This window comes from Pseudophryne corroboree, chromosome 10 (genome assembly GCF_028390025.1).
Source record: "Pseudophryne corroboree isolate aPseCor3 chromosome 10, aPseCor3.hap2, whole genome shotgun sequence".
Lineage (NCBI taxonomy): Eukaryota > Metazoa > Chordata > Amphibia > Anura > Myobatrachidae > Pseudophryne > Pseudophryne corroboree.
In genome coordinates this window covers 4,634,051-4,660,723 of record NC_086453.1, presented here as the reverse complement: position 1 = coordinate 4,660,723, position 26,673 = coordinate 4,634,051, and the positions used below count along the sequence as shown (strand labels likewise).

At 55.9% G+C, this 26,673-nt stretch overlaps 2 protein-coding genes across 2 annotated transcripts; one reads left to right on the top strand and one right to left on the bottom strand.

Annotated features, from left to right (window-relative positions):
* Positions 1-7,946: 7,946 nt before the first annotated feature.
* Positions 7,947-25,349, top strand: SVBP (small vasohibin binding protein). The gene is made up of 2 exons (XM_063942043.1): positions 7,947-8,140; positions 25,138-25,349. Exons 1-2 carry the CDS (start codon positions 8,027-8,029, stop codon positions 25,222-25,224), a joined length of 201 nt encoding a protein of 66 aa, XP_063798113.1. The 5' UTR covers positions 7,947-8,026; the 3' UTR covers positions 25,225-25,349.
* Positions 15,889-18,364, bottom strand: LOC134965715 (calpain small subunit 1-like). Its single transcript, XM_063942037.1, has 2 exons — positions 18,226-18,364; positions 15,889-17,342 (listed from the first exon to the last, which is right to left on the bottom strand). Exons 1-2 carry the CDS (start codon positions 18,347-18,349, stop codon positions 15,997-15,999), a joined length of 1,470 nt encoding a protein of 489 aa, XP_063798107.1. The 5' UTR covers positions 18,350-18,364; the 3' UTR covers positions 15,889-15,996.
* Positions 25,350-26,673: the final 1,324 nt, after the last annotated feature.

Here is a 26,673-nt window from a genome sequence, read left to right as displayed (position 1 = left end):
GGAATTTTGCTTCGTAAGAAGCTACTATTTTTCCCAGGACTCATGTGCAGTGATGCACCGATACCTGTTTTGGTTTCAGGAGGTCTCTGACTAGAGATGACAGCTCCTTGGCTTTCTCCTGCGGGAGAAACACTTTTTTTCTGTTCTGTGTCCAGAACCATCCCCAGGAACAGTAGGCGTGTGGTAGGAACCAGCTGTGACTTTGGAATGTATAGAATCCATCCGTGCTGTTGTAGCACTTCCCGAGATAGTGCTACTCCGACCAACAACTGCTCCTTGGACCTCGCCTTTATAAGGAGATCGTCCAAGTACGGGATAATTAAAACTCCCTTTTTTTGAAGGAGTATCATAATTTCTGCCATTACCTTGGTAAAGACCCTCGGTGCCGTGGACAGTCCAAACGGCAGTGTTTGGAATTGGTAATGGCAATCCTGTACCACAAATCTGAGGTACTCCTGGTGAGGATGGTAAATGGGGACATGTAGGTAAGCATCCTTGATGTCCAGGGATACCATGTAATCCCCCTCCTCCAGGCTTGCAATAACCGCCCTGAGCGATTCCATCTTGAACTTGAATTTTTTTATGTATGTGTTCAAGGATTTAAAGTTTTTAAAATGGGTCTCACCGAACCGTCCGGTTTCGGTACCGCAAACAGTGTGGAATAGTAACCCTGTCCTTGTTGAAGTAGGGGCACCTTGACTATCACCTGCTGGGAATACAGCTTGTGAATTGCCTCTAGCACAGCCTCCCTGCCTGAGGGAGTTGTCGGCAAGGCAGATTTGAGGAAACGGCGGGGGGAGACGCCTCGAATTCCAGCTTGTACCCCTGAGATACTACTTGAAGGATACAGGGATCCACCTGTGAGCGAGCCCACTGATCGCTGAAATTTTTGAGGCGGCCCCCCACTGTACCTGGCTACGCCTGTTGAGCCCCCGCGTCATGCGGTGGACTCAGAGGAAGCGGGGGAAGAATTTTGATTCTGGGAACTGGCTGACTGGTGCAGCTTTTTCCCTCTTCCCTCGTCTCTGTGCAGAAAGGAAGCGCCTTTGACCCGCTTGCTTTTCTGAAGCCGAAAGGACTGTACCTGATAATACAGTGCTTTCTTAGGCTGTGAGGAAACCTGAGGTAAAAAATTTTCTTCCCAGCTGTTGCTGTGGATACGAGGTCCCAGAGACCATCCCCAAACAATTCCTCACCCTTATAAGGCACATAGAGTGCCTTTTAAAGTCAGCATCACCTGTCCAGTGTCAGGTCTCTAATACCCTCCTGACAGAATGGACATTGCATTAATTCTGGATGCCAGCCGGCAAAATATCCCTCTGTGCATCCCTCATATATAAGACGAAGTCTTATGTTCGCAAAATAGTATCCCTGTTTGACAGGGTTACAGACCACGCTGCAGCAGCACTATCTGCAGGTCTCAGTCTAGTACCTGAGTGTGTAAATACAGACTTCAGGATAGCCTCCTGTTTTTTATCAGCAGGTACCTTCAAAGTGGCCGTATCCTAAGACTGCAGTGCCACCTTTTTTGACAAACGTGTGAGCGCCTTATCCACCCTAGGGGATATCTCCCAGCGTAACTGATCCTCTGGCGGGAAAGGGTACGCCATCAGTAACTTTTTAGAAATTACCAGTTTCTTATCGGGGGAACCCACGCTTTTTCACACTTCATTCACTCATTTGATGGGGGAACAAAACACTGCCTGCTTTTTCTCCCCAAACATAAAACCCTTTTTTAGTGGTACTTGGGTTAATGTCAGAAATGTGTAACACATTTTTTATTGCCGGGATCATGTAACGGATGTTCCTAGTGGATTGTGTATATGTCTCAACCTCGTCGACACTGGAGTCAGACTCCGTGTCGACATCTGTGTCTGCCATCTGAGGGAGCGGGCGTTTTTGAGCCCCTGATGGCCTTTGAGACGCCTGGGCAGGCGCGGGCTGAGAAGCCGGCTGTCCCATAGTTGTTACGTCATCCAGCCTTTTATGTAAGGAGTTGACACTGTCGGTATATACCTTCCACCTATCCATCCACTCTGGTGTCGGCCCCACAGGGGGCGACATCACATTTATCGGCATCTGCTCTGCCATCACATAAGCCTCCTCATCAAACGTGTCGACACAGCCGTACCAACACACCGCACACACACACAGGGAATGCTCTGACTGAGGACAGGACCCCACACAGCCCTTTGGGGAGACAGAGAGAGAGTATGCCAGCACACACCAGAGCGCTATATAATTTTGGGATTAACACTATATTGAGTGAATTTTTCCCAATAGCTGCTTGTATATACAATATTGTGCCTAAATTTTGTGCCCCCCCCCCTCTCTCTTTTTAACCCTTTGAGCCTGAAAACTACAGGGGAGAGCCTGGGGAGCTGTCTTCCAGCTGCACTGTGAAGAGAAAATGGCGCCAGTGTGCTGAGGGAGAAGCCCCGCCCCTTTTTCAACTGACTTTCTCACGCTTTTTCTGGAATACTGGCAGGGGTAATTTTACATCTATAAAGCCTCTAGGACTATATATGATGTAGATTTGCCAGCCAAGGTGTTTATATTGCCCTCAGGGCGCCCCCCCCCCAGCGCCCTGCACCCTCAGTGACCGGAGTGTGAAGTGTGCATGAGGAGCAATGGCGCACAGCTGCAGTGCTGTGCGCTACCTTGGTGAAGACCGATGTCTTCTGCCGCTGATTTTCCGGACCTCTTCTTGCTTCTGGCTCTGTAAGGGGGACGGCGGCGCGGCTCCGGGAACGAACACCAAGGCCAGTTCCATGCGGCTCGATGCAGTGAGCCTGTTGCCAGCAGGTCTCACTGTAAAATAAAAAACCTAAAATAAACTTTCTTTCTAGGAGCTCAGGAGAGCCCCTATTGTGCATCCAGATCGGCCGGGCACAGAAATCTAACTGAGGTCGGGAGGAGGGTCATAGTGGGAGGAGCCAGTGCACACCAGATAGTACCTAATCTTTCTTTTAGAGTGCCCAGTCTCCTGCGGAGCCCGTCTATTCCCCATGGTCCTTACGGAGTTCCCAGCATCCACTAGGACGTCAGAGAAACCGTGAGTAAAATTCCTAACTGCATAGCAAATTTACTTGGCGCAGTCGCAGTGCGAACATTGCGCATGCGCACTAAGCGGAAAATCGCTGCGATGCGAAGAAATTTACCGAGCGAACAACTCGGAATGACCCCCCATGTTGGGAGGTATGACATAGGTATGAGCACTGGGTCAGTGTTTGGGTACAGCACAGGTGATGGTAATCATACAGTAAGAGGGAAGAGCAGGAGCAGAGCATTGTGTCCTCCTGGAGAGGTCATGTTGGGAGGTATGACATAGGTATGAGCACTGGGTCAGTATTAGGGTACAGCACAGGTGATGGTAATCATACAGTAAGAGGGAAGAGCAGGAGCAGAGCATTGTGTCCTCCTGGAGAGGTCATGTTGGGAGGTATGACATAGATATGAGCACTGGGTCAGTATTAGGGTACAGCACAGGTGATGGTAATCATACAGTAAGAGGGAAGAGCAGGAGCAGAGCATTGTATCCTCCTGGAGAGGTCATGTTGGGAGGTATGACATAGGTATGAGCACTGGGTCAGTATTAGGGAACAGCACAGGTGATGGTAATCATACAATAAGAGGGAAGAGCAGGAGCAGAGCATTGTGTCCTCCTGGAGAGGTCATGTTGGGAGTTATGACATAGGTATGAGCACTGGGTCAGTATTAGGATTAGGGTACAGCACAGGTGATGGTAATCATACAGTAAGAGGGAAGAGCAGGAGCAGAGCATTGTGTCCTCCTGGAGAGGTCATGTTGGGAGGTATGACATAGGTATGAGCACTGGGTCAGTATTAGGATTAGGGTGCAGCACAGGTGATGGTAATCATACAGTAAGAGGGAAGAGCAGGAGCAGAGCATTGTGTCCTCCTGGAGAGGTCATGTTGGGAAGTATAACATAGGTATGAGCACTGGGTCAGTATTAGGGTACAGCACAGGTGATGGTAATCATACAGTAAGAGGGAAGAGCAGGAGCAGAGCACTGTGTCCTCCTGGAGAGGGTCATGTTGGGAGTTATGACATAGGTATGAGCACTGGGTCAGTGTTTGGGTACAGCACAGGTGATGGTAATCATACAGTAAGAGGGAAGAGCAGGAGCAGAGCATTGTGTCCTCCTGGAGAGGTCATGTTGGGAGGTATGACATAGGTATGAGCACTGGGTCAGTATTAGGGTACAGCACAGGTGATGGTAATCATACAGTAAGAGGGAAGAGCAGGAGCAGAGCATTGTGTCCTCCTGGAGAGGTCATGTTGGGAAGTATAACATAGGTATGAGCATTGGGTCAGTGTTAGGGTACAGCACAGGTGATGGTAATCATACAGTAAGAGGGAAGAGCAGGAGCAGAGCATTGTGTCCTTCTGGAGAGGTCATGTTGGGAGGTATGACATAGGTATGAGCATTGGGTCAGTGTTAGGGTACAGCACAGGTGATGGTAATCATACAGTGAGAAAGCAGTCCAGGAGCAGAGCATTGTGTCCCTGATGGAGAAGATCATGTTTGGAGGTATGTTACTGGTATTGGGGTCCAGGCCATGGGGTTACTCGTATTGGGGTCCAGGCCTGGTGTTACTGGTATGGGGGCCCAGGCCATGGTATTACTGGTATAGGGGTCCAGGCTTGGTGTTACTGATATGGGGGTGCCCTGGCTTTGTGTTACTGGTATGGGGGTGCCCAGACCTGGTGTTACTGGTATTGGGGCCCAGGCCATGGTGTTACTGATATGGGGGTGCCAAGGCCACGGTGTTACTGGTATGAAGGAACAGCATGGCCTGGGTGTTACTGATATGGGGGTGCCCTGGCTTTGTGTTACTGGTATTGGTGTCCAGGCCATGGTGTTACTGGTATTGGGGTCCAGGCTATGGTGTTACTAAATGTATACACAACCACCCCCACACCACCGTGTGTGGACTGGTGTGTATACCCCTGGGCGCTGGTTCCCACCAGGAAGATGGAGATCAAATAACAATGCGGACTGCTGCTCCTAATAAAGGATAATTGCAATCCTCACAAAAACCAAAAGAAAACACACTGACTACAGGAGTGTGACACCCTGTAGAAAATCAAGAGCGCTGTCCGCACTGATAAAGGAGACTATTTACTATACAATTAAAATATTGACAATATCAAATTGTTAACAATTTTTATTAAAAATAAATAAAATTTATTAAGTAGTACAACCTGACTGGCCTTCAATCAGCCTATATATGCATAATTAATATCATGAAATAGACAATTCATATACAACCATTATTATGGCAATGTGTTACTGAAATTATGAGGCTTAGAATTTGATGCAACTATAATTCATAATGTCCACTTGTTGGAAGATGAAAAGGCTATAAATAGCGTTCCAAACACTGGATGTGTTTGGAGGTCCTCAGTTCTTTAAATGTTTCAATTTGAACATGTGTGCACACATATAGCAATTTAATGAATAGTTACCATCCACGGATAATATGGGTTCACCTCCAGGATAATGAATAAATGCTGTGACAGTCCCGAATTTAGAAACTCCCTCTGCTGGTGCTTAACCGTCAGTTGCAGAATATCTGGAGAAGATGTCAGTGGGGACTCATCCACAGTGCTCAGGCTCCCTCTGCTGGCAATCAGCCCAAATTGCAGGTGCACTGATAGGTATCAAACCACACGACGGTGTTTCAGTCGGTGATTGGAGATGAATATCCTGGGTACCGGTCACTCAAAAACGCGTTTCTCCGCCTTCTAAGTCCTCTCAGCGGCTTCCTCAGTTTGATTTCAAACTGAGGAAGCCGCTGAGAGGACTTAGAAGGCGGAGAAACGCGTTTTTGAGTGACCGGTACCCAGGATATTCATCTCCAATCACTGACTGAAACACCGTCGTGTGGTTTGATACCTATCAGTGCACCTGCAATTTGGGCTGATTGCCAGCAGAGGGAGCCTGAGCACTGTGGATGAGTCCCCACTGACATCTTCTCCAGATATTCTGCAACTGACGGTTAAGCACCAGCAGAGGGAGTTTCTGAATTCGGGACTGTCACAGCATTTATTCATTATCCTGGAGGTGAACCCATATTATCCGTGGATGGTAACTATTCATTAAATTGCTATATGTGTGCACACATGTTCAAATTGAAACATTTAAAGAACTGAGGACCTCCAAACACATCCAGTGTTTGGAACGCTATTTATAGCCTTTTCATCTTCCAACAAGTGGACATTATGAATTATAGTTGCATCAAATTCTAAGCCTCATAATTTCAGTAACACATTGCCATAATAATGGTTGTATATGAATTGTCTATTTCATGATATTAATTATGCATATATAGGCTGATTGAAGGCCAGTCAGGTTGTACTACTTAACAATTTTTATTAAAAATAAATAAAATTTATTAACAATTTGATATTGTCAATATTTTAATTGTATAGTAAATAGTCTCCTTTATCAGTGCGGACAGCGCTCTTGATTTTCTACAGGGTGTCACACTCCTGTAGTCAGTGTGTTTTCTTATGGTGTTACTGGTATGAGGTCCAAGCCATGGTGTACTGGTATTGGGGTCCAGGTCTGGTGTTACTGGTATTGGGGTCCAGGCCTGGTGTCACCGGTATTGGGGACCAGGCCATGGTGTTACTGGTATGGGGCTCCAGGCCATGGTGTTACTGGTATTGGGGTTCAGGTCTGGTGTTACTGGTATTGGGGTCCAGGCCTGGTGTAACTAGTATTGGGGTCCAGACCATGGTGTTACTGGTATTGGGGTCTAGGCCATGGTGTTAATGGTACTGGGGTCCACCTGCCATAGACTTTTTACTCTAGAGTTTTGGGTATAAAAAATATTATGAAGAGATTTCAAACATATTCTTTGTATTTTTCATATACTTTATACAATCAAAACTCTGGTACATACGTAAGTATGACAGGAAAAGCTGTGCCTCACCTGCCTCACCCCACCGCACGTCACTGGTATGAGGATGTCTCCAGGCCATGGTGTTACTGGTATGGGGGTGTCTCCAGGCCATGGTGTTACTGGTATGGGGGTGTCTCCAGGCCATGGTGTTATTGGTATGGGGGTGTCTCCAGGCCATGGTGTTACTGGTATGGGGGTGATTCCAGGCCATGGTGTTACTGGTATGGGGGTGTCTCCAGGCCATGGTGTTACTGGTATGGGGGTGATTCCAGGCCATGGTGTTACTGGTATGGGGGTGTCTCCAGGCCATGGTGTTACTGGTATGGGGGTGTCTCCAGGCCATGGTGTTACTGGTATGGGGTGTCTCCAGGCTATGGTGTTACTGGTATGGGGGTGATTCCAGGCCATGGTGTTACTGGTATGGTCTCCAGGCCATGGTGTTACTGGTATGGTCTCCAGGCCATGGTGTTACTGGTATGGGGATGTCTCCAGGCCATGGTGTTACTGGTATGGGGATGTCTCCAGGCCATGGTGTTACTGGTATGGGGGTGTCTCCAGGCCATGGTGTTACTGGTATGGGGTGTCTCCAGGCCATGGTGTTACTGGTATGGGGTGTCTCCAGGCCATGGTGTTACTGGTATGGGGGTGTCTCCAGGCCATGGTGTTACTGGTATGGGGGTGTCTCCAGGCCATGGTGTTACTGGTATGGGGGTGTCTCCAGGCCATGGTGTTACTGGTATGGGGGTGTCTCCAGGCCATGGTGTTACTGGTATGGGGGTGTCTCCAGGCCATGGTGTTACTGGTATGGGGGTGTCCAGGCCATGGTGTTACTGGTATGGGGTGTCTCCAGGTGATGGTGTTACTGGTATGGGGGAGATTCCAGGCCATGGTGTTACTGGTATGGGGTGTCTCCAGGTGATGGTGTTACTGGTATGGGGGTGCCCAGGGAAAGGCTGGCTGTGGTGCTGATACTGAGATTAGGTACGGGGGGGGAAGGGTGACAGAACAGCGCATGCGCAGTAGTGTCAGGCGGGGTCGCGCACGGGCGGGTGCACCGCAGGCTCGGAGTATTTCCGGAGATAGCGGCCGCCATGGAGACCCCGGGCCGGAGGGACAAATCCAAAGCCAGGGACGCGCTGTCCCGCCTGGAGAAAGCCAAACAGAAGAGCGCCCAGCAGGAGCTGAAACAGCGGCAGCGAGCGGAGGTACGTGACGGGGGTACTATTACACCGGGAGGCGCCCTCCATCTTACTACACCCTGACTGCGCCGCTGTGCCCGCCATCTTACTACACCCTGTATAGTAGCCGCTGAGTCCGCCATCTTACTACACCCTGATAACGCCGCTGTTCCTGCCATCTTACTACACCCTGTATAGTAGCCGCTGAGTCCGCCATCTTTCTACTCCCTGTAAAGTAGCCGCTGAGGCCGCTGTGCCCGTCATCTTACTACACCCTGTATAGTAGCCGCTGAGGCCGCCATCTTACTACACCTTGATATAGTCGCTATGTCCGCCATCTTACTACATCCTTGTATAGCCGCTGTTTCCGCCATCTTACTACACCGTGATAAAGCTGTATCCGCCATCTTACTACACCCAGACAGCGCTGCTGTGTCCGCCATTTTACTACACCCTAATATAGTCGCTGTGTACGCCATCTTTCTACACCGTGACAGCCCCTCTCTATCCGCCATCTTACTACACCCTGATATAACAGCTGACCCTGCATGCACTGCACCGTGTAGATGAGAGGTTTTTGGTACAATGCTGCTGCTGCTATTAGGATCTGAGGGGAAATATAATGTTATATTGCTGCATTTTCATATCCTCTCTCCCCCCAACCCCAGCACTGGGGTCTGAGCCGTCTCTGAGGCCGTGACTGGCATCTGCTGGGGGGCACTGGGGTCTGAGGTGTCTCTGTGGCGGTGACTGGCATCTGCTGGGGGGCACTGAGGTCTGAGGTGGTGACTGGCATCGGCTGGGGGGCACTGGGGTCTGAGGTGTGTCTGTGGTGGTGACTGGCATCTGCTGGGGGGCACTGGGGTCTGAGCCGTCTCTGAGGCCGTGACTGGCATCTGCTGGGGGGCACTGGGGTCTGAAGTGTCTCTGTGGCGGTGACTGGCATCTGCTGGGGGGCACTGGGGTCTGAGGTGTCTCTGAGGTGGTGACTGGCATCTGCTGGGGGGCACTGGGGTCTGAGGTGTCTCTGAGGTGGTGACTGGCATCTGCTGGGGGGCACTGGGGTCTGAGCCGTCTCTGAGGCCGTGACTGGCATCTGCTGGGGGGCACTGGGGTCTGAAGTGTCTCTGTGGCGGTGACTGGCATCTGCTGGGGGGCACTGGGGTCTGAGGTGTCTCTGAGGTGGTGACTGGCATCTGCTGGGGGGCACTGGGGTCTGAGCCGTCTCTGAGGCCGTGACTGGCATCTGCTGGGGGGCACTGGGGTCTGAAGTGTCTCTGTGGCGGTGACTGGCATCTGCTGGGGGGCACTGGGGTCTGAGCCGTCTCTGAGGCCGTGACTGGCATCTGCTGGGGGGCACTGGGGTCTGAAGTGTCTCTGTGGCGGTGACTGGCATCTGCTGGGGGGCACTGGGGTCTGAGGTGTCTCTGAGGTGGTGACTGGCATCTGCTGGGGGGCACTGGGGTCTGAGGTGTCTCTGAGGTGGTGACTGGCATCTGCTGGGGGGCACTGGGGTCTGAGCCGTCTCTGAGGCCGTGACTGGCATCTGCTGGGGGGCACTGGGGTCTGAAGTGTCTCTGTGGCGGTGACTGGCATCTGCTGGGGGGCACTGGGGTCTGAGGTGTCTCTGAGGTGGTGACTGGCATCTGCTGGGGGGCACTGGGGTCTGAGCCGTCTCTGAGGCCGTGACTGGCATCTGCTGGGGGGCACTGGGGTCTGAAGTGTCTCTGTGGCGGTGACTGGCATCTGCTGGGGGGCACTGGGGTCTGAGGTGTCTCTGTGGCGGTGACTGGCATCTGCTGGGGGGCACTGGGGTCTGAAGTGTCTCTGTGGCGGTGACTGGCATCTGCTGGGGGGCACTGGGGTCTGAGGTGTCTCTGTGGCGGTGACTGGCATCTGCTGGGGGGCACTGGGGTCTGAGGTGTCTCTGTGGCGGTGACTGGCATCTGCTGGGGGGCACTGGGGTCTGAGCCGTCTCTGTGGTGGTGACTGGCATCTGCTGGGGGGCACTGGGGTCTGAAGTGTCTCTGTGGCGGTGACTGGCATCTGCTGGGGGGCACTGGGGTCTGAGGTGTCTCTGTGGCGGTGACTGGCATCTGCTGGGGGGCACTGGGGTCTGAGGTGTCTCTGTGGCGGTGACTGGCATCTGCTGGGGGGCACTGGGGTCTGAGCCGTCTCTGTGGTGGTGACTGGCATCTGCTGGGGGGCACTGGGGTCTGAGGTGTCTCTGTGGTGGTGACTGGCATCTGCTGGGGGGCACTGGGGTCTGAGCCGTCTCTGTGGCGGTGACTGGCATCTGCTGGGGGGCACTGGGGTCTGAGGTGTCTGTGGTGGTGACTGGCATCTGCTGGGGGGCACTGGGGTCTGAGCCGTCTCTGTGGTGGTGACTGGCATCTGCTGGGGGGCACTGGGGTCTGAGGTGTCTCTGTGGTGGTGACTGGCATCTGCTGGGGGGCACTGGGGTCTGAGGTGTCTCTGTGGCGGTGACTGGCATCTGCTGGGGGGCACTGGGGTCTGAGCCGTCTCTGTGGTGGTGACTGGCATCTGCTGGGGGGCACTGGGGTCTGAGCCGTCTCTGTGGTGGTGACTGGCATCTGCTGGGGAGCACTGGGGTCTGAGCCGTCTCTGAGGCCGTGACTGGCATCTGCTGGGGGGCACTGGGGTCTGAAGTGTCTCTGTGGCGGTGACTGGCATCTGCTGGGGGGCACTGGGGTCTGAGCCGTCTCTGTGGTGGTGACTGGCATCTGCTGGGGGGCACTGGGGTCTGAGGTGTCTCTGTGGCGGTGACTGGCATCTGCTGGGGGGCACTGGGGTCTGAGGTGTCTGTGTGGCGGTGACTGGCATCTGCTGGGGGGCACTGGGGTCTGAGGTGTCTGTGTGGCGGTGACTGGCATCTGCTGGGGGGCACTGGGTCTGAGGCGGTGACTGGCATCTGCTGGGGGGCACTGGGGTCTGAGGTGTCTGTGGTGGTGACTGGCATCTGCTGGGGGGCACTGGGTCTGAGGCGGTGACTGGCATCTGCTGGGGGGCACTGGGGTCTGAGGTGTCTGTGGTGGTGACTGGCATCTGCTGGGGGGCACTGGGTCCGGGGTGGCCGGCTTACCTGTAAATGATGGCGTTATATAGAGTGTACCCCTACTCTCAGCCGGGGAGCCGGTACACCCCCCTTACTCCGTCTGGCCCCCAGTTCCCCCCCGCGCTCAGCATTGCGCCAGCACAGGAGACATGCAGCTACATGATAACAGTAATGCAGAGACCTCAGTAAGTACATCTGCGCACGTATGGTAAGTCTTGGCGCGGCGTCTCTGCGCTGCATAATAATAGCACCTACTGCGCCTCATACATGTAAGTGTTTCTACAGAGAGCCAGCTTACCTCCAGTAATGCACTACAAGGATCAGCACACCCTCCAGCTACTGATCCCATACATGCCTCTCATCTGTGTGATGGAAATACCTGTACCACCCTTGGTTATGGGGGCGCTGTAACCTGGGGTGTTCCCGTGATGGGGATTGGCACCTGCCGTCAGGCCCTATGCCCCCTACACGGTGGTGTGTTCAGGCTGGGTGGAAGAGTGTGGCGCCACCCTGTGGATAATTACCTTCTATTATCAGACTGCGCCATTGGCGGCCCTGGTCTGCGGGGGTCCTGGTCTGCGTCTGAGTCCCACTTATCAGTTGTTCCATTCATGGGGAGGACGGCGACTGCTGCTATAGAAGATCTACGTGTCTAGGTCGATCATTAGGTTGACCCCATATGGTCAACACAGGAAATGGTCGATAAAAAAAAAGTCGAAACAACATTTTTTAAAAAAAAATCGTGTTTTCACCATCTGTGCACAGGGAACCGCAGCTACTGCACTGCGTCCTCTTGTATGGCGAGCTGCGCGCGGCACGGGTTACTATTCCCAAACGTAGTCCATGTGGATTTATACCAGTTTTAGCATTTGGGGTCAGTGTAGCTTTCAGAAAACTGTACTGGTCTCTATTCCCTATTTATTGTATCATTGTGCTGTTGTGTGATACCATACACTGTCCTGTAATACATGGCCTTTCTGGCAGATGTAACATGTGCAGAGAGTTAGGTGTGGGAGGGGCGTGTCCTAGCTCAGATCTACATTGCAGTGTGAGAATAAAGCTGCACAGCATGTGTGGGCTACATGCAGAAGCAGCCAGTAATTGAGCACCTGGGTAACACCATGCTGCACTGCAGGGGGACAGATGTAACATGTGTAGAGAGTTAGGTGTGGGAGGGGTGTGTCCTAGCTCAGATCTACATTGCAGTGTGAGAATAAAGCTGCACAGCATGGGTGGGCTACATGCAGAAGCAGCCAGTAACTGAGCACCTGGGTAACATCATGCTGCACTGCATGGGGACAGATGTAACATGTGCAGAGAGCTAGGTGTGGGAGAGGCGTGTCCTAGCTCAGAGCTACATTGCAATGTGAGAATAAAGCTGCACAGCATGTGTGGGCTACATGCAGAAGCAGCCAGTAATTGAGCACCTGGGTAACACCATGCTGCACTGCAGGGGGACAGATGTAACATGTGTAGAGAGTTAGGTGTGGGAGGGGCGTGTCCTAGCTCAGATCTACATTGCAGTGTGAGAATAAAGCTGCCCAGCATGGGTGGGCTACATGCAGAAGCAGCCAGTAACTGAGCACCTGGGTAACATCATGCTGCACTGCATGGGGACAGATGTAACATGTGCAGAGAGCTAGGTGTGGGAGAGGCGTGTCCTAGCTCAGAGCTACATTGCAGTGTGAGAATAAAGCTGCCCTCCATGTAGGAGAAGCAGCCAGTAACTGAGTACCTGAGTAACACCAAGCGGCACTGCAGGAGGCAGGTGTAACATGTGCAAAGAGTTAGGTGTGATAGAGGCGTATCCTAGCTCAGATCTACATTGTAGTGTGAGAATAAAGCTGCCCAGCATGTGTGGGCTACATGCAGAAGCAACCAGTAACTGAGCACCTGGGTAACACCATGCTGCACTGCAGGAGGACAGATGTAACATGTGCAGAGAGTTAGGTGTGGGAGGGGCGTGTCCTAGCTCAGATCTACATTGCAGTGTGAGAATAAAGCTGCCCAGCATGTGTGAGCTCATGCAGAAGCAGCCAGTAACTGAGCACCTGGGTAACACCACGCTGCACTGCATGGGGACAGATGTAACATGTGCAGAGAGCTAGGTGTGGGAGAGGCGTGTCCTAGCTCAGAGCTACATTGCAGTGTGAGAATAAAGCTGCCCTCCATGTAGGAGAAGCAGCCAGTAACTGAGTACCTGAGTAACACCAAGCGGCACTGCAGGAGGCAGGTGTAACATGTGCAAAGAGTTAGGTGTGATAGAGGCGTATCCTAGCTCAGATCTACATTGTAGTGTGAGAATAAAGCTGCACAGCATGTGTGGGCTACATGCAGAAGCAGCCAGTAATTGAGCACCTGGGTAACACCATGCTGCTCTGCAGGGGGACAGATGTAACATGTGCAGAGAGTTAGGTGTGGGAGGGGTGTGTCCTAGCTCAGATCTACATTGCAGTGTGAGAATAAAGCTGCCCAGCATGGGTGGGCTACATGCAGAAGCAGCCAGTAACTGAGCACATGGGTAACATCATGCTGCACTGCAGGGGGACAGATGTAACGTGTGCAGAGAGCTAGGTGTGGGAGGGGCGTGTCCTAGCTCAGATCTACATTGCAGTGTGAGAATAAAGCTGCCCAGCATGTGTGAGCTCATGCAGAAGCAGCCAGTAACTGAGCACCTGGGTAACACCACGCTGCACTGCAGGGGGGCAGATGTAACATGTGCAGAGAGAAGGTGTGGGAGGGGCGTGTCCTAGCACACATCTACATTGCAGTGTGAGAATAAAGCCGCCCAGCATGTGTGGGCTACATGCAGAAGCAGCCAGTAACTGTGCCCCTGGTAACACCATGCGGCACTGCAGGGGGCAGATGTAACACGTGCAGAGAGTTAAGTGTGGGACAGGCGTGTCCTAGCTCAGCTCTACATTGCAATGTGAGAATAAAGCTGCACAGCATGTGTGGGCTACATGCAGAAGCAGCCAGTAATTGAGCACCTGGGTAACACCATGCTGCTCTGCAGGGGGACAGATGTAACATGTGCAGAGAGTTAGGTGTGGGAGGGGTGTGTCCTAGCTCAGATCTACATTGCAGTGTGAGAATAAAGCTGCCCAGCATGGGTGGGCTACATGCAGAAGCAGCCAGTAACTGAGCACATGGGTAACATCATGCTGCACTGCAGGGGGACAGATGTAACGTGTGCAGAGAGCTAGGTGTGGGAGAGGCGTGTCCTAGCTCAGAGCTACATTGCAGTGTGAGAATAAAGCTGCCCAGCATGTGTGGGCTACATGGAGAAGCAGCCAGTAACTGAGTACCTGAGTAACACCAAGCGGCACTGCAGGAGGCAGGTGTAACATGTGCAGAGAGTTAAGTGTGGGACAGGCGTGTCCTAGCTCAGATCTACATTGCAATGTGAGAATAAAGCTGCACAGCATGTGTGGGCTACACGCAGAAGCAGCCAGTAACTGAGCACCTGGGTAACACCATGCTGTGCTGCAGGGGGCAGATGTAACATGTGCAGAGAGTTAGGTGTGGGGGGGACATGTCCTAGCTCAGAGCTACTTTGCAGTGTGAGAATAAAGCTGCCCAGCATGTGTGGGCTACACGCAGAAGCAGCCAGTAACTGAGCACCTGGATAACACCATGCTGCACTGCAGGGGGGCAAATGTGACATGTGCAGAGAGTTAGGTTTGGGAGGGGCGTGTCCTAGCTCAGAGCTACATTGCAGTGTGAGAATAGAGCTGCCCAGCATGCCTGGGCTACATGCAGAAGCAGCCAGTTACTGAGCACCTGGGTAACACCATGCTGCACTGCAGGGGGCAGATGTAACATGTGCAGAGAGGTAGGTGTGGGAGGGGCGTGTCCTAGCTCAGAGCTACATTGCAGTGTGAGATGATATATTGTATCACCATACACTGTGCTTTGATATACAGTGCGCAGTGATATGTTGTACCGTTACCCAGCGCTATGTGATGGCCCACTCTGTGGCTCCTCCCCCTTCATGTCACACCCCCATTACATATGACATCTACTGTTTATGTGACACCCCCCTGCATGTGACCCTCTGACACCCACAGAGGGAGAATCACCTACCTCGCCGGTATTCTGGCGCCGGTATAGTACCCCTATCGGGATCCCGGCGTCGGTACTGAGACAACCGGGATCCCGACGAGCGGTATTTTAACCGCATACAGCTCTGCACATCAGCCGTGTCTGGTTACAGCGCCCCCTAGTGACTGGCATTACATTGTACACTGCATCCTGACAGAGCAGCAGGGGTGTATTTACTAAGGTGCGGGTTTATACTTATCACTTATCTAGCACCATCTAGAAGATAAAAGCTAGAATCTGATTGGTTGCCGCCGTGGACTTCTGTACGCCCGCACTTTAGTAAATGCACCCCTAAGTGTGGCAGCTCTCAGCACTGGGAGTACCTCTGTCTGTGACTGTACGGGGGGGAACGACACAGTTAGTCCAGATCTGGTTACATTTAACCCATTAAGTGCCGCAGCTTCCGCAGATGACACGGACGGTGTCTGCCAGACTCTACAGAGAGATCCCCGGCTCAGACAGCCAGACTCCTCCAGTAACTCCTGCACTGCCTCCAGCCAGCCCGGGCACTGAAGGGGTTAAAGTGAGTGCATTATTACGGTAACCCCCCCCCCCCCCCCCCCTCTCTCAGTAACGGGAATGTCCAGGCCGCGGATCCGTCCGTACATTCTGCATTTATTGTATAAGGAGAGAAGCAGCAGCGTACAGCAATGACAGCCGCCATCCGCCCGGCCTCCATACCTGGCCAGGTGTGCTGGTGTCCCTAGGAGTAGATGGTCATCTTCAGCCATTCCGGCAGCCTCACCTGGACCTCTCCCGTTCCAGACCTGTCCAGGGCTTGGAAGGCCCGGAACATGCAATCCATCCGCACCAGACTGCTGATGAAACTGTCAAAGTTCACGTTCCCCTTGTTGTCGGCGTACCGGCGGACCAGCAGCTGGTGGAGCTGCTCGTTGAGCTTGAAGCCGGCAGCCTCCACAGCCCCTGGCATGGCGGAGGCCGGGATGTAGCCCGTCTTCTCCGTATCGAACTGCTTGTAGATGCATTGCCACTTCTTAATGTTATTCCACAGATACTTGAACTCCTCGAAGCCCAGTTTGCCTGTCCCGTCGCTGTCCATGACCGCGACCATACTGCGGCACGTGTCTATGCTGAAGCCGTCAGTCTTTAAGTCCTGGTGCTTGGCCACCACCTTGTTCAGGACATTCTGCAGCTCTACCGGGGAGACCTGCATGTCTTCTCCCGCCAGCTGCTTAAAGAGGCGTCGGAACTGCCGCTGCTCGTCGTTCTCTGTCGCCTCTTGCAGGTAGCTGTTGGCGGTCGGCACTGGAGGAGGCTCCGGCTTGTAATTTGCAATTGCATTACCGATGACGCCCAGAATACTTCCAAGTATGTTCATTCCTTGTCCGCCTGACGCCCCAGCCCCGGCGGGTCCTGCAAAAAGTTTCCCTGCCCCGCCGGCCTGTCCGCCAGATCCACCAGATCCGCTCAGGCTGCTGAGGGCTCCTTGTAGGAACTTGCCGGCTCCGCCACCTTGTCCGGATCCCGCTAAGCCGCTCAGGGCTCCTTGGACTATGTTACCGACTGATCCGCCCTGGCCGGACCCTGCAACGCTGCCGACCACCCCTTTCAGGATATTCCCAATGCCGGCGCCCCCTCCCTGGCCAGAGCCTCCACCTCCACCCGACACGTCCTTTATAAAATTATTCACCAGAAACATTGTGTCTGTGCGCAGAGGGGGCAGACCCGATAGCTGTGTGCAGGTGGAGCAGACTGGGGGATCCTGTGCAGACTCGGTTGTCCTGTGCACAAGGAGCAGACGGGGGGATTCTGTGCAGACGGAGCAGACTATGTTGTCTTGTGCAGAGGGAGCAGACTCGGTTGTCCTGTGCAGAAGAAGCAGAGGGGGGGATTCTGTGTAGACGGAGCAGACTGGGGGATTCTGTGCAGAGGGAGCAGACCCGGTTGTCTTGTGCAGACGGAGCAGACTCGGTTGTCCTGTGCAGAAGCAGCAGATGGGGGGATTCTGTGCAGAGGGAGCAGACTCTGTTGTCCTGTGCAGAGGGAGCAGACTGGGGAATTCTGTGCAAGTCCTCTCCTGTGCAGTCACTGCAGAAGGAAAACAGAATTGTTGAGTCAGAGCTGAGCTCCACCCAGAGACACTAAACTGCAGCAGCCAATAGCAGCCGCCCCTCCAAAACATTCCTCCTAAATTGTGCGAGAGCCGTCCCAGCCCCCCCCCCCCCCCCTCTCCTCCCCACCCAGCATCCCCCCCCCCCTCCCCACCAGCTCTGGGACCTCTGCAACCACCCTCCCATATGCAAGTGTCAGGGTGAGGAGGATGAGGGTAGGGGAGCAGGCAGAGAGGACAATGAGAGCAGGGCGGATGGTGAGAGCTGCAGGGAGGAGGATGAGGGTAGGGGAGCAGGCAGAGAGGACAATGAGAGCAGGGCGGATGGTGAGAGCTGCAGGGAGGAGGATGAGGGTAGGGGAGCAGGCAGAGAGGACAATGAGAGCAGGGCGGATGGTGAGAGCTGCAGGGAGGAGGATGAGGGTAGGGGAGCAGGCAGAGAGGACAATGAGAGCAGGGCGGATGGTGAGAGCTGCAGGGAGGGGCGCCGGGGATTAGGGAGAGGACAATGTGATGGAACCATTGCTGTAATCCGCAGCATCTGTATGTAGGGAACAGCGATGGGGAGATTCTGCGCTGGGAATATAGCGATCCGTGCTGCGCTGCAGGGGGGCAGATACATTCATTGTTACCCCACGCAGGGTACATAATGGCACTATTCCCCTCTGTGTCCTTGCACCAGGCCCAGCCTGCCCCCGGGAATACTATAAATAGGCTTGGCAAGGTACTGCTCAGTCGCCGGCTGTGTTCTCTGCTCTGTACTGACAACACCAGGATCTGACATATCCTATTTCCAGACTAGCAGCTAGCGTGTTGTGTGTCCCGTGTAGCGTGTAGTGGTCTGTGCCGCAGATTACATACCAACCCAATGAGTGTATTCGTAGGAACACTCTAGCTGCCAGGGATGGGTGTGGCGAATCAGCTCAGCTCTTTCTGCCCCAGGGCGCAGGATTACCCCGTGCAGTTCCCATGGTCTGACAAACATCTCCCTGACTGCTCAGCCTGTTTTACTGGCTGCCTGGTATTCACTGTGAGCGTTCCACCCCCATATCTGCACTTACTGACTCTCCCAATATCCCCTCTCCTAATCTGTACCCCAGCACCCACTGTGCACCAGCGTCCCCTCCTACACTGTACCCCAGCACCCACTGTGCACCAGCATCCCCTCTGCCTCTGTACCCCAGCACCCACTGTGCACCTGCATCCCCTCTCCTACACTGCACCCCAGCACCCACTGTGCACCAGCGTCCCCTCTCCTAATCTGTACCCCAGCACCTACTGTGTACCAGCATCCCCTCCTACACTGTACCCCAGCACCCACTGTGTACCAGCATCCCCTCCTACACTGTACCCCAGCACCCACTGTGTACCAGCATCCCCTCCTACACTGTACCCAAGCACCTACTGTGCACCAGCGTCCCCTCCGACTTTACCCCAGCACCCACTGTGCACCAGCGTCCCCTCTCCTACACTGTACCCCAGCACCCACTGTTTACCAGCATCCCCTCCTACACTGTACCCCAGCACCCACTGTGCACCAGCGTCCCCTCCTACATTGTACCCTAGCACCCACTGTGTACCAGCGTCCCCTCCTACACTGTACCCCAGCACCCACTGTGTACCAGCGTCCCCTCTCCTAATCTGTACCTCAGCACCCACTGTGCACCAGCATTCCCTCTCCTACACTGTACCCCAGCACCCACTGTGCACCAGCGTCCCCTCTCCTAATCTGTACCCCAGCACCCACTGTGCACCAGCATCCCCTCCGACTCTGTACCCCAGCACCCACTGTGCACCAGCATCCCCTCCTACACTCTACCCCAGCACCCACTGTGCACCAGTGTCCCCTCCGCCTCTGTACCCCAGCACCCACTGTGCACCTGTATCCCCTCTCCTACACTGTACCCCAGCACCCACTATGCACCAGCGTCCCATCCTACTCTGTACCCCAGCACCCACTGTGCACCAGCGTCCCCTCCGACTGTACCCCAGCACCCACTGTGCACCAGCATCCCCTCTCCTGCACTGTACCCCAGCACCCACTATGCACCAGCGTCCCCTCTCCTAATCTGTACACCAGCACCCACTGTGCACCAGCATTCCCTCTCCTACACTGTGCCCCAGCACCCAGTGTGCACCAGCGTCCCTTCTCCTACTCTGTACCCCAGCACCCACTGTGCACCAGCATTCCCTCTCCTACACTATGCCCCAGCACCCACTGTGCACAAGCGTCCCCTCTCCTACACTGTGCCCCAGCACCCACTGTGCACCAGCGTCCCCCCTCCTACACTGTGCCCCAGCACCCACTGTGCACCAGCGTCCCCCCTCCTACACTGTGCCCCAGCACCCACTGTGCACCAGCGTCCCCCCTCCTATACTGTGCCCCAGCACCCACTGTGCACTAGCATTCCTTTCGGCACTGTGGGCTTGAATCAGGGATGGGTGCAGTCTCCATGTGGCATGCAGGAGGCTGATGTAAGTCTGCAGTTGTGCCTGAGTCGCACTGCGCACGCCTCCCAATAGTTAACGCCGGGAGTCACAGAATGTCAATGACTTTGGCGGAGAGAGAGGCAGTACCAGTGGGCGTTCCTGGCGGGTTAGGGGCTGGCTCGCTGGTGTGTGACGGGCAGTGACAGCATCTGTTTTGCAGTTACACTGGCAGCGGTGCAGACGCACAAGCTGTGCTTGTAGTGCAGGTGTAATATCCGATGATGCCACCGATGCTTTGTCTTCTCATGGTTTTAGTTTGTGGGTGAATTAGTAAAGAAGCAGGCGGGCGCATCAGTAGGGCGCCATCGGCTGTGGCATCCACCTCTTTATCAGGCCCCGTGTGGCCCTGCTCTCCCTGTCTCTCGCTCTGTCTGTCTCTGGACATGTCTCTCTGGTAGGCAGCAGTCACGCTATGTGTCTCTCTCAGATCCTGGCACCCGTCTCCCCGCTCTCCCTGTCTCTCGCCCCGTCTGTCTCTGGACATGTCTCTCTGGTAGGCAGCAGTCACGCTATGTGTCTCTCTCAGACCCTGGCACACGTCCCCCCGCTCTCCCTGTCTCTCACCCTGTCTGTCTCTCGGGCGGGCAGCAGTCACACTGTGTGTCTCTCTCAGATCCTGGCACCCGTCTCTCTGCTCTCCCTGTCTCTCGCCCTGTCTGTCTCTGGACATGTCTCTCTGGTAGGCAGCAGTCACACTGTGTGTCTCTCAGATCCTAGCACCCGTCTCCCCGCTCTCCCTGTCTCTCGCCCCGTCTGTCTCTGGACATGTCTCTCTGGTAGGCAGCAGTCACACTGTGTGTCTCTCAGATCCTGGCACCCGTCTCCCCGCTCTCCCTGTCTCTCGCCCCGTCTGTCTCTGGACATGTCTCTCTGGTAGGCAGCAGTCACACTGTGTGTCTCTCTCAGATTCTGGCACACGTCCCCCCCGCTCTCCCTGTCTCTCACCCTGTCTGTCTCTCGGGCGGGCAGCAGTCACACTGAGTGTCTCGCAGATCCTGGCACCCGTCTCTCTGCTCTCCCTGTCTCTCGCCCTGTCTGTCTCTGGACATGTCTCTCGGGCAGGCAGCAGTCTCACTGTGTGTCTCTCTCCCCCGCTCTCCCTGTCTCTCGCCCTGTCTGTCTCTGGACATGTCTCTAAGGCAGGCAGCAGTCTCTCTCCCACGTCTCCCCGCTCTCCCTGTCTCTCGCCCTGTCTGTCTCTGGACATGTCTCTCGGGCAGGCAGCAGTCTCTCTCCCGCGTCTCCCTGTCTCTCGCCCTCTCTGTCTCTGGACATGTCTCTCTGGTAGGCAGCAGTCACACTGTGTGTCTCTCTCAGATCCTGGCACACGTCCCCCCGCTCTCCCTGTCTCTGGACATGTCTCTCGGGCGGGCAGCAGTGATGCTGTGTGTCTCTCTCCCGCGTCTCCCCCGCTCTCCCTGTCTGTCTCTCGTGCTGGCAGCAGTGATGCTGTGTGTCTCTCTCCCGCGTCTCCCCCGCTCTCCCTGTCTGTCTCTCGGGCGGGCAGCAGTGATGCTGTGTGTCTCTCTCCCGCGTCTCCCCCGCTCTCCCTGTCTGTCTCTCGGGCGGGCAGCAGTGATGCTGTGTGTCTCTCGCCCTCTCTGTCTCTGGACATGTCTCTCTGGTAGGCAGCAGTCACACTGTGTGTCTCTCTCAGATCCTGGCACACGTCCCCCCGCTCTCCCTGTCTCTGGACATGTCTCTCGGGCGGGCAGAAGTCACACTGTGTGTCTCTCTCCCGCGTCCCCCCGCTCTCCCTGTCTGTCTCTCGGGCGGGCAGCAGTGATGCTGTGTGTCTCTCTCCCACGTCTCCCCCGCTCTCCCTGTCTGTCTCACGGGCGGGCAGCAGTGATGCTGTGTGTCTCTCTCCCACGTCTCCCCCGCTCTCCCTGTCTGTCTCTCGGGCGGGCAGCAGTGATGCTGTGTGTCTCTCTCCCGCGTCTCCCCCGCTCTCCCTGTCTGTCTCTCGGGCGGGCAGCAGTGAAGCTGTGTGTCTCTCTCCCACGTCTCCCCCGCTCTCCCTGTCTGTCTCTCGGGCGGGCAGAAGTCACACTGTGTGTCTCTCTCCCGCGTCCCCCCGCTCTCCCTGTCTGTCTCTCGGGCGGGCAGCAGTGATGCTGTGTGTCTCTCTCCCACGTCTCCCCCGCTCTCCCTGTCTGTCTCTCGGGCGGGCAGCACTGATGCTGTGTGTCTCTCTCCCACGTCTCCCCCGCTCTCCCTGTCTGTCTCTCGGGCGGGCAGCAGTGATGCTGTGTGTCTCTCTCCCACGTCTCCCCCGCTCTCCCTGTCTGTCTCTCGGGCGGGCAGCACTGATGCTGTGTGTCTCTCTCCCGCGTCCCCCCGCTCTCCCTGTCTGTCTCTCGGGCGGGCAGCAGTGATGCTGTGTGTCTCTCTCCCACGTCTCCCCCGCTCTCCCTGTCTGTCTCTCGGGCGGGCAGCACTGATGCTGTGTGTCTCTCTCCCGCGTCTCCCCCGCTCTCCCTGTCTGTCTCTCGGGCGGGCAGCAGTGATGCTGTGTGTCTCTCTCCCACGTCTCCCCCGCTCTCCCTGTCTGTCTCTCGGGCGGGCAGCAGTGATGCTGTGTGTCTCTCTCCCGCGTCTCCCCCGCTCTCCCTGTCTGTCTCTCGGGCGGGCAGCACTGATGCTGTGTGTCTCTCTCCCACGTCTCCCCCGCTCTCCCTGTCTGTCTCTCGGGTGGGCAGCAGTCACGCTGTGTGTCTCTCTCCCACGTCTCCCCCGCTCTCCCTGTCTGTCTCTCGGGCGGGCAGCAGTGATGCTGTGTGTCTCTCTCCCGCGTCTCCCCCGCTCTCCCTGTCTGTCTCTCGGGCGGGCAGCACTGATGCTGTGTGTCTCTCTCCCACGTCTCCCCCGCTCTCCCTGTCTGTCTCTCGGGCGGGCAGCAGTCACACTGTGTGTCTCTCTCCCGCGTCCCCCCGCTCTCCCTGTCTGTCTCTCGGGCGGGCAGCAGTCACGCTGTGTGTCTCTCGGGCGTCTCCCCCGCTCTCCCTGTCTGTCTCTCGGGCGGGCAGCAGTCACACTGTGTGTCTCTCTCCCGCGTCCCCCCGCTCTCCCTGTCTGTCTCTCGGGCGGGCAGCAGTCACGCTGTGTGTCTCTCGGGCGTCTCCCCCGCTCTCCCTGTCTGTCTCTCGGGCGGGCAGCAGTCACGCTGTGTGTCTCTCTCCCACGTCTCCCCCGCTCTCCCTGTCTGTCTCTCGGGCGGGCAGAAGTCACACTGTGTGTCTCTCTCCCGCGTCCCCCCGCTCTCCCTGTCTGTCTCTCGGGCGGGCAGCAGTGATGCTGTGTGTCTCTCTCCCACGTCTCCCCCGCTCTCCCTGTCTGTCTCTCGGGCGGGCAGCAGTCACGCTGTGTGTCTCTCTTGCGTCTCCCCCGCTCTCCCTGTCTGTCTCTCGGGCGGGCAGCAGTGATGCTGTGTGTCTCTCTCCCACGTCTCCCCCGCTCTCCCTGTCTGTCTCTCGGGCGGGCAGCAGTGATGCTGTGTGTCTCTCTCCCACGTCTCCCCCGCTCTCCCTGTCTGTCTCTCGGGCGGGCAGCAGTCACGCTGTGTGTCTCTCTCCCACGTCTCCCCCGCTCTCCCTGTCTGTCTCTCGGGCGGGCAGCAGTCACGCTGTGTGTCTCTCTCCCACGTCTCCCCCGCTCTCCCTGTCTGTCTCTCGGGCGGGCAGCTGTCACGCTGTGTGTCTCTCTCCCGCGTCCCCCCGCTCTCCCTGTCTGTCTCTCGGGCGGGCAGCTGTCACGCTGTGTGTCTCTCGGGCGTCTCCCCCGCTCTCCCTGTCTGTCTCTCGGGCGGGCAGCTGTCACGCTGTGTGTCTCTCGGGCGTCTCCCCCGCTCTCCCTGTCTGTCTCTCGGGCGGGCAGCTGTCACGCTGTGTGTCTCTCTCCCGCGTCCCCCCGCTCTCCCTGTCTGTCTCTCGGGCGGGCAGCTGTCACGCTGTGTGTCTCTCGGGCGTCTCCCCCGCTCTCCCTGTCTGTCTCTCGGGCGGGCAGCTGTCACGTTGTGTGTCTCTCGGGCGTCTCCCCCGCTCTCCCTGTCTGTCTCTCGGGCGGGCAGCAGTCACGCTGTGTGTCTCTCTCCCACGTCTCCCCCGCTCTCCCTGTCTGTCTCTCGGGCGGGCAGCAGTCACGCTGTGTGTCTCTCTCCCACGTCTCCCCCGCTCTCCCTGTCTGTCTCTCGGGCGGGCAGCAGTCACACTGTGTGTCTCTCGGGCGTCTCCCCCGCTCTCCCTGTCTGTCTCTCGGGCGGGCAGCAGTCACGCTGTGTGTCTCTCGGGCGTCTCCCCCGCTCTCCCTGTCTGTCTCTCGGGCGGGCAGCAGTCACACTGTGTGTCTCTCGGGCGTCTCCCCCGCTCTCCCTGTCTGTCTCTCGGGCGGGCAGCAGTCACACTGTGTGTCTCTCGGGCGTCTCCCCCGCTCTCCCTGTCTGTCTCTCGGGCGGGCAGCAGTCACACTGTCTGTCTCTCGGGCGTCTCCCCCGCTCTCCCTGTCTGTCTCTCGGGCGGGCAGCAGTCACACTGTGTGTCTCTCGGGCGTCTCCCCCGCTCTCCCTGTCTGTCTCTCGGGCGGGCAGCAGTCACACTGTCTGTCTCTCGGGCGTCTCCCCCGCTCTCCCTGTCTGTCTCTCGGGCGGGCAGCAGTCACACTGTGTGTCTCTCGGGCGTCTCCCCCGCTCTCCCTGTCTGTCTCTCGGGCGGGCAGCTGTCACGCTGTGTGTCTCTCGGGCGTCTCCCCCGCTCTCCCTGTCTGTCTCTCGGGCGGGCAGCTGTCACGCTGTGTGTCTCTCGGGCGTCTCCCCCGCTCTCCCTGTCTGTCTCTCGGGCGGGCAGCTGTCACGCTGTGTGTCTCTCGGGCGTCTCCCCCGCTCTCCCTGTCTGTCTCTCGGGCGGGCAGCTGTCACGCTGTGTGTCTCTCGGGCGTCTCCCCCGCTCTCCCTGTCTGTCTCTCGGGCGGGCAGCTGTCACGCTGTGTGTCTCTCGGGCGTCTCCCCCGCTCTCCCTGTCTGTCTCTCGGGCGGGCAGCTGTCACGCTGTGTGTCTCTCGGGCGTCTCCCCCGCTCTCCCTGTCTGTCTCTCGGGCGGGCAGCTGTCACGCTGTGTGTCTCTCGGGCGTCTCCCCCGCTCGGCAGGAAGTGGTTTCCAGGCCTCATACAGGAACTCTGTTGTGATTAATGACTGACCGCAGTACAGTGCTGCACCTATGTACACACGTGAATAACATGCCTCTTACATGCTAATAACATGTCTCTGATTCCGTGTCTCTCTCTTACAGATTTACGCACTGAACAAGGTGATGACGGAGCTGGAGCAGCAGCAGTTTGAAGCGTTTTGTTCGCAGATGCAGACGTCCAGCAAATAACCCCCCCCCCCCCCTCTGCCATGTCTCTGCCCGCGGACTCGGCGCTGCCAGTGGCCGCAGTCTGTGTTCTCTTGTAACCACTACTGATCTCACATCTGTCTGCAATTAAATCACATTTTGCTCTCTGTTGTTTCCAGGCGCTCTTACCTTGCCAGTAACTAAATATACCAGCAGTATTTCCAGGGGCTCTTATTCATCTAGTCAGGAACAGAATATGCCAATACAATTCCCTGGAGCTCTTACTCACCGTGTCAGCAATATAAAGCTTCCACCAGATCTGCAGCCTTTGCTGGACATGCAGTGGTTTAGTATTGGCATCTGGATCAGTGGATAAGGGTCTGCGACCTGTGATATACGTAACTCAACATGTGTATAAAGTAGATTGTATAAACAGGGTTCTCCGCTCCAGTCCCCAGGTACCCCCAACAGGTCATGTTTTGTGGATGTCTTTACGCATGAACATGTGAGGTGATCCGTGTTGCTGGGTCAGTAATTATCACACCTGCGTCCCCAGACCGATATCATCAAAATATGACCTATTGGCGGGGACCGTGAGATGAGGCGGAAAACCACTGGTAGATATATATATATATATATATATATATATATATACACAAACTTAGATATACAGGTTGAGTCTCCCTTATCCAAAATGCTTGGGACCAGAAGTATTTTGGATATCGGATTTTTCCGTATTTTGGAATAATTGCATACCATAATGAGATATCATGGTGATGGGACCCAAGTCTAAGCACAGAATGTATTTATGTTACATATACACCTTATACACACAGCCTGAAGGTAATTTTAGCTAATATTTTTAATAACTTTGTGCATTAAACAAAGTTTGTGTACATTGAGCCATCAGAAAACAAAGGTTTCACTATTTCACTCTGTGGCCGGAGGGACCCCAGCCACGAGGAGAATGGCCGCCTGCGGCACTGAAGGGGTTAACCCCTAGTGCCCGGCGCCATTCTAAAGACAAAGGGGCGCTTGGCGCCAAATTTGAAATGTGTTGTGGGCGCTAGGCGCCGTGTTTTATTCATTGTACAAAATGTATTTTATATGTGCCGTGGTCCCGGACCCCTCCGGAGACCACGGCAGGGAGCACAGCCCCCGGCGCGCTCAGCAGTGTGTGCGCGCCGGGGGAGAGGAGGCAGCCGCTGACCGCCGGAGTCCGGGAGCTCCGCTCCCGGCAGCGGTCAGTGTAGCCCCGGGCGCACTGGAGTGTGCGCGCCGGGGAGAAGGGTGAGCGCTGCGGCTGGGAGCTCGGCTCCCGCTGCAGTGCTCTCTGTACGAGCCGCCGCTGGGGGCCGGGAGCTCTGCTCCCAGCGCCTCAGCCCAGCACGGGTGGCCAGCCGCAGCAGCCGGGACGGACGTCCCGGGCTGCTAGTCGGCGAGGGGGGTGCGCTGCAGCCCGGCTCCCCGCCGGACACTGCAGCGAGGCTA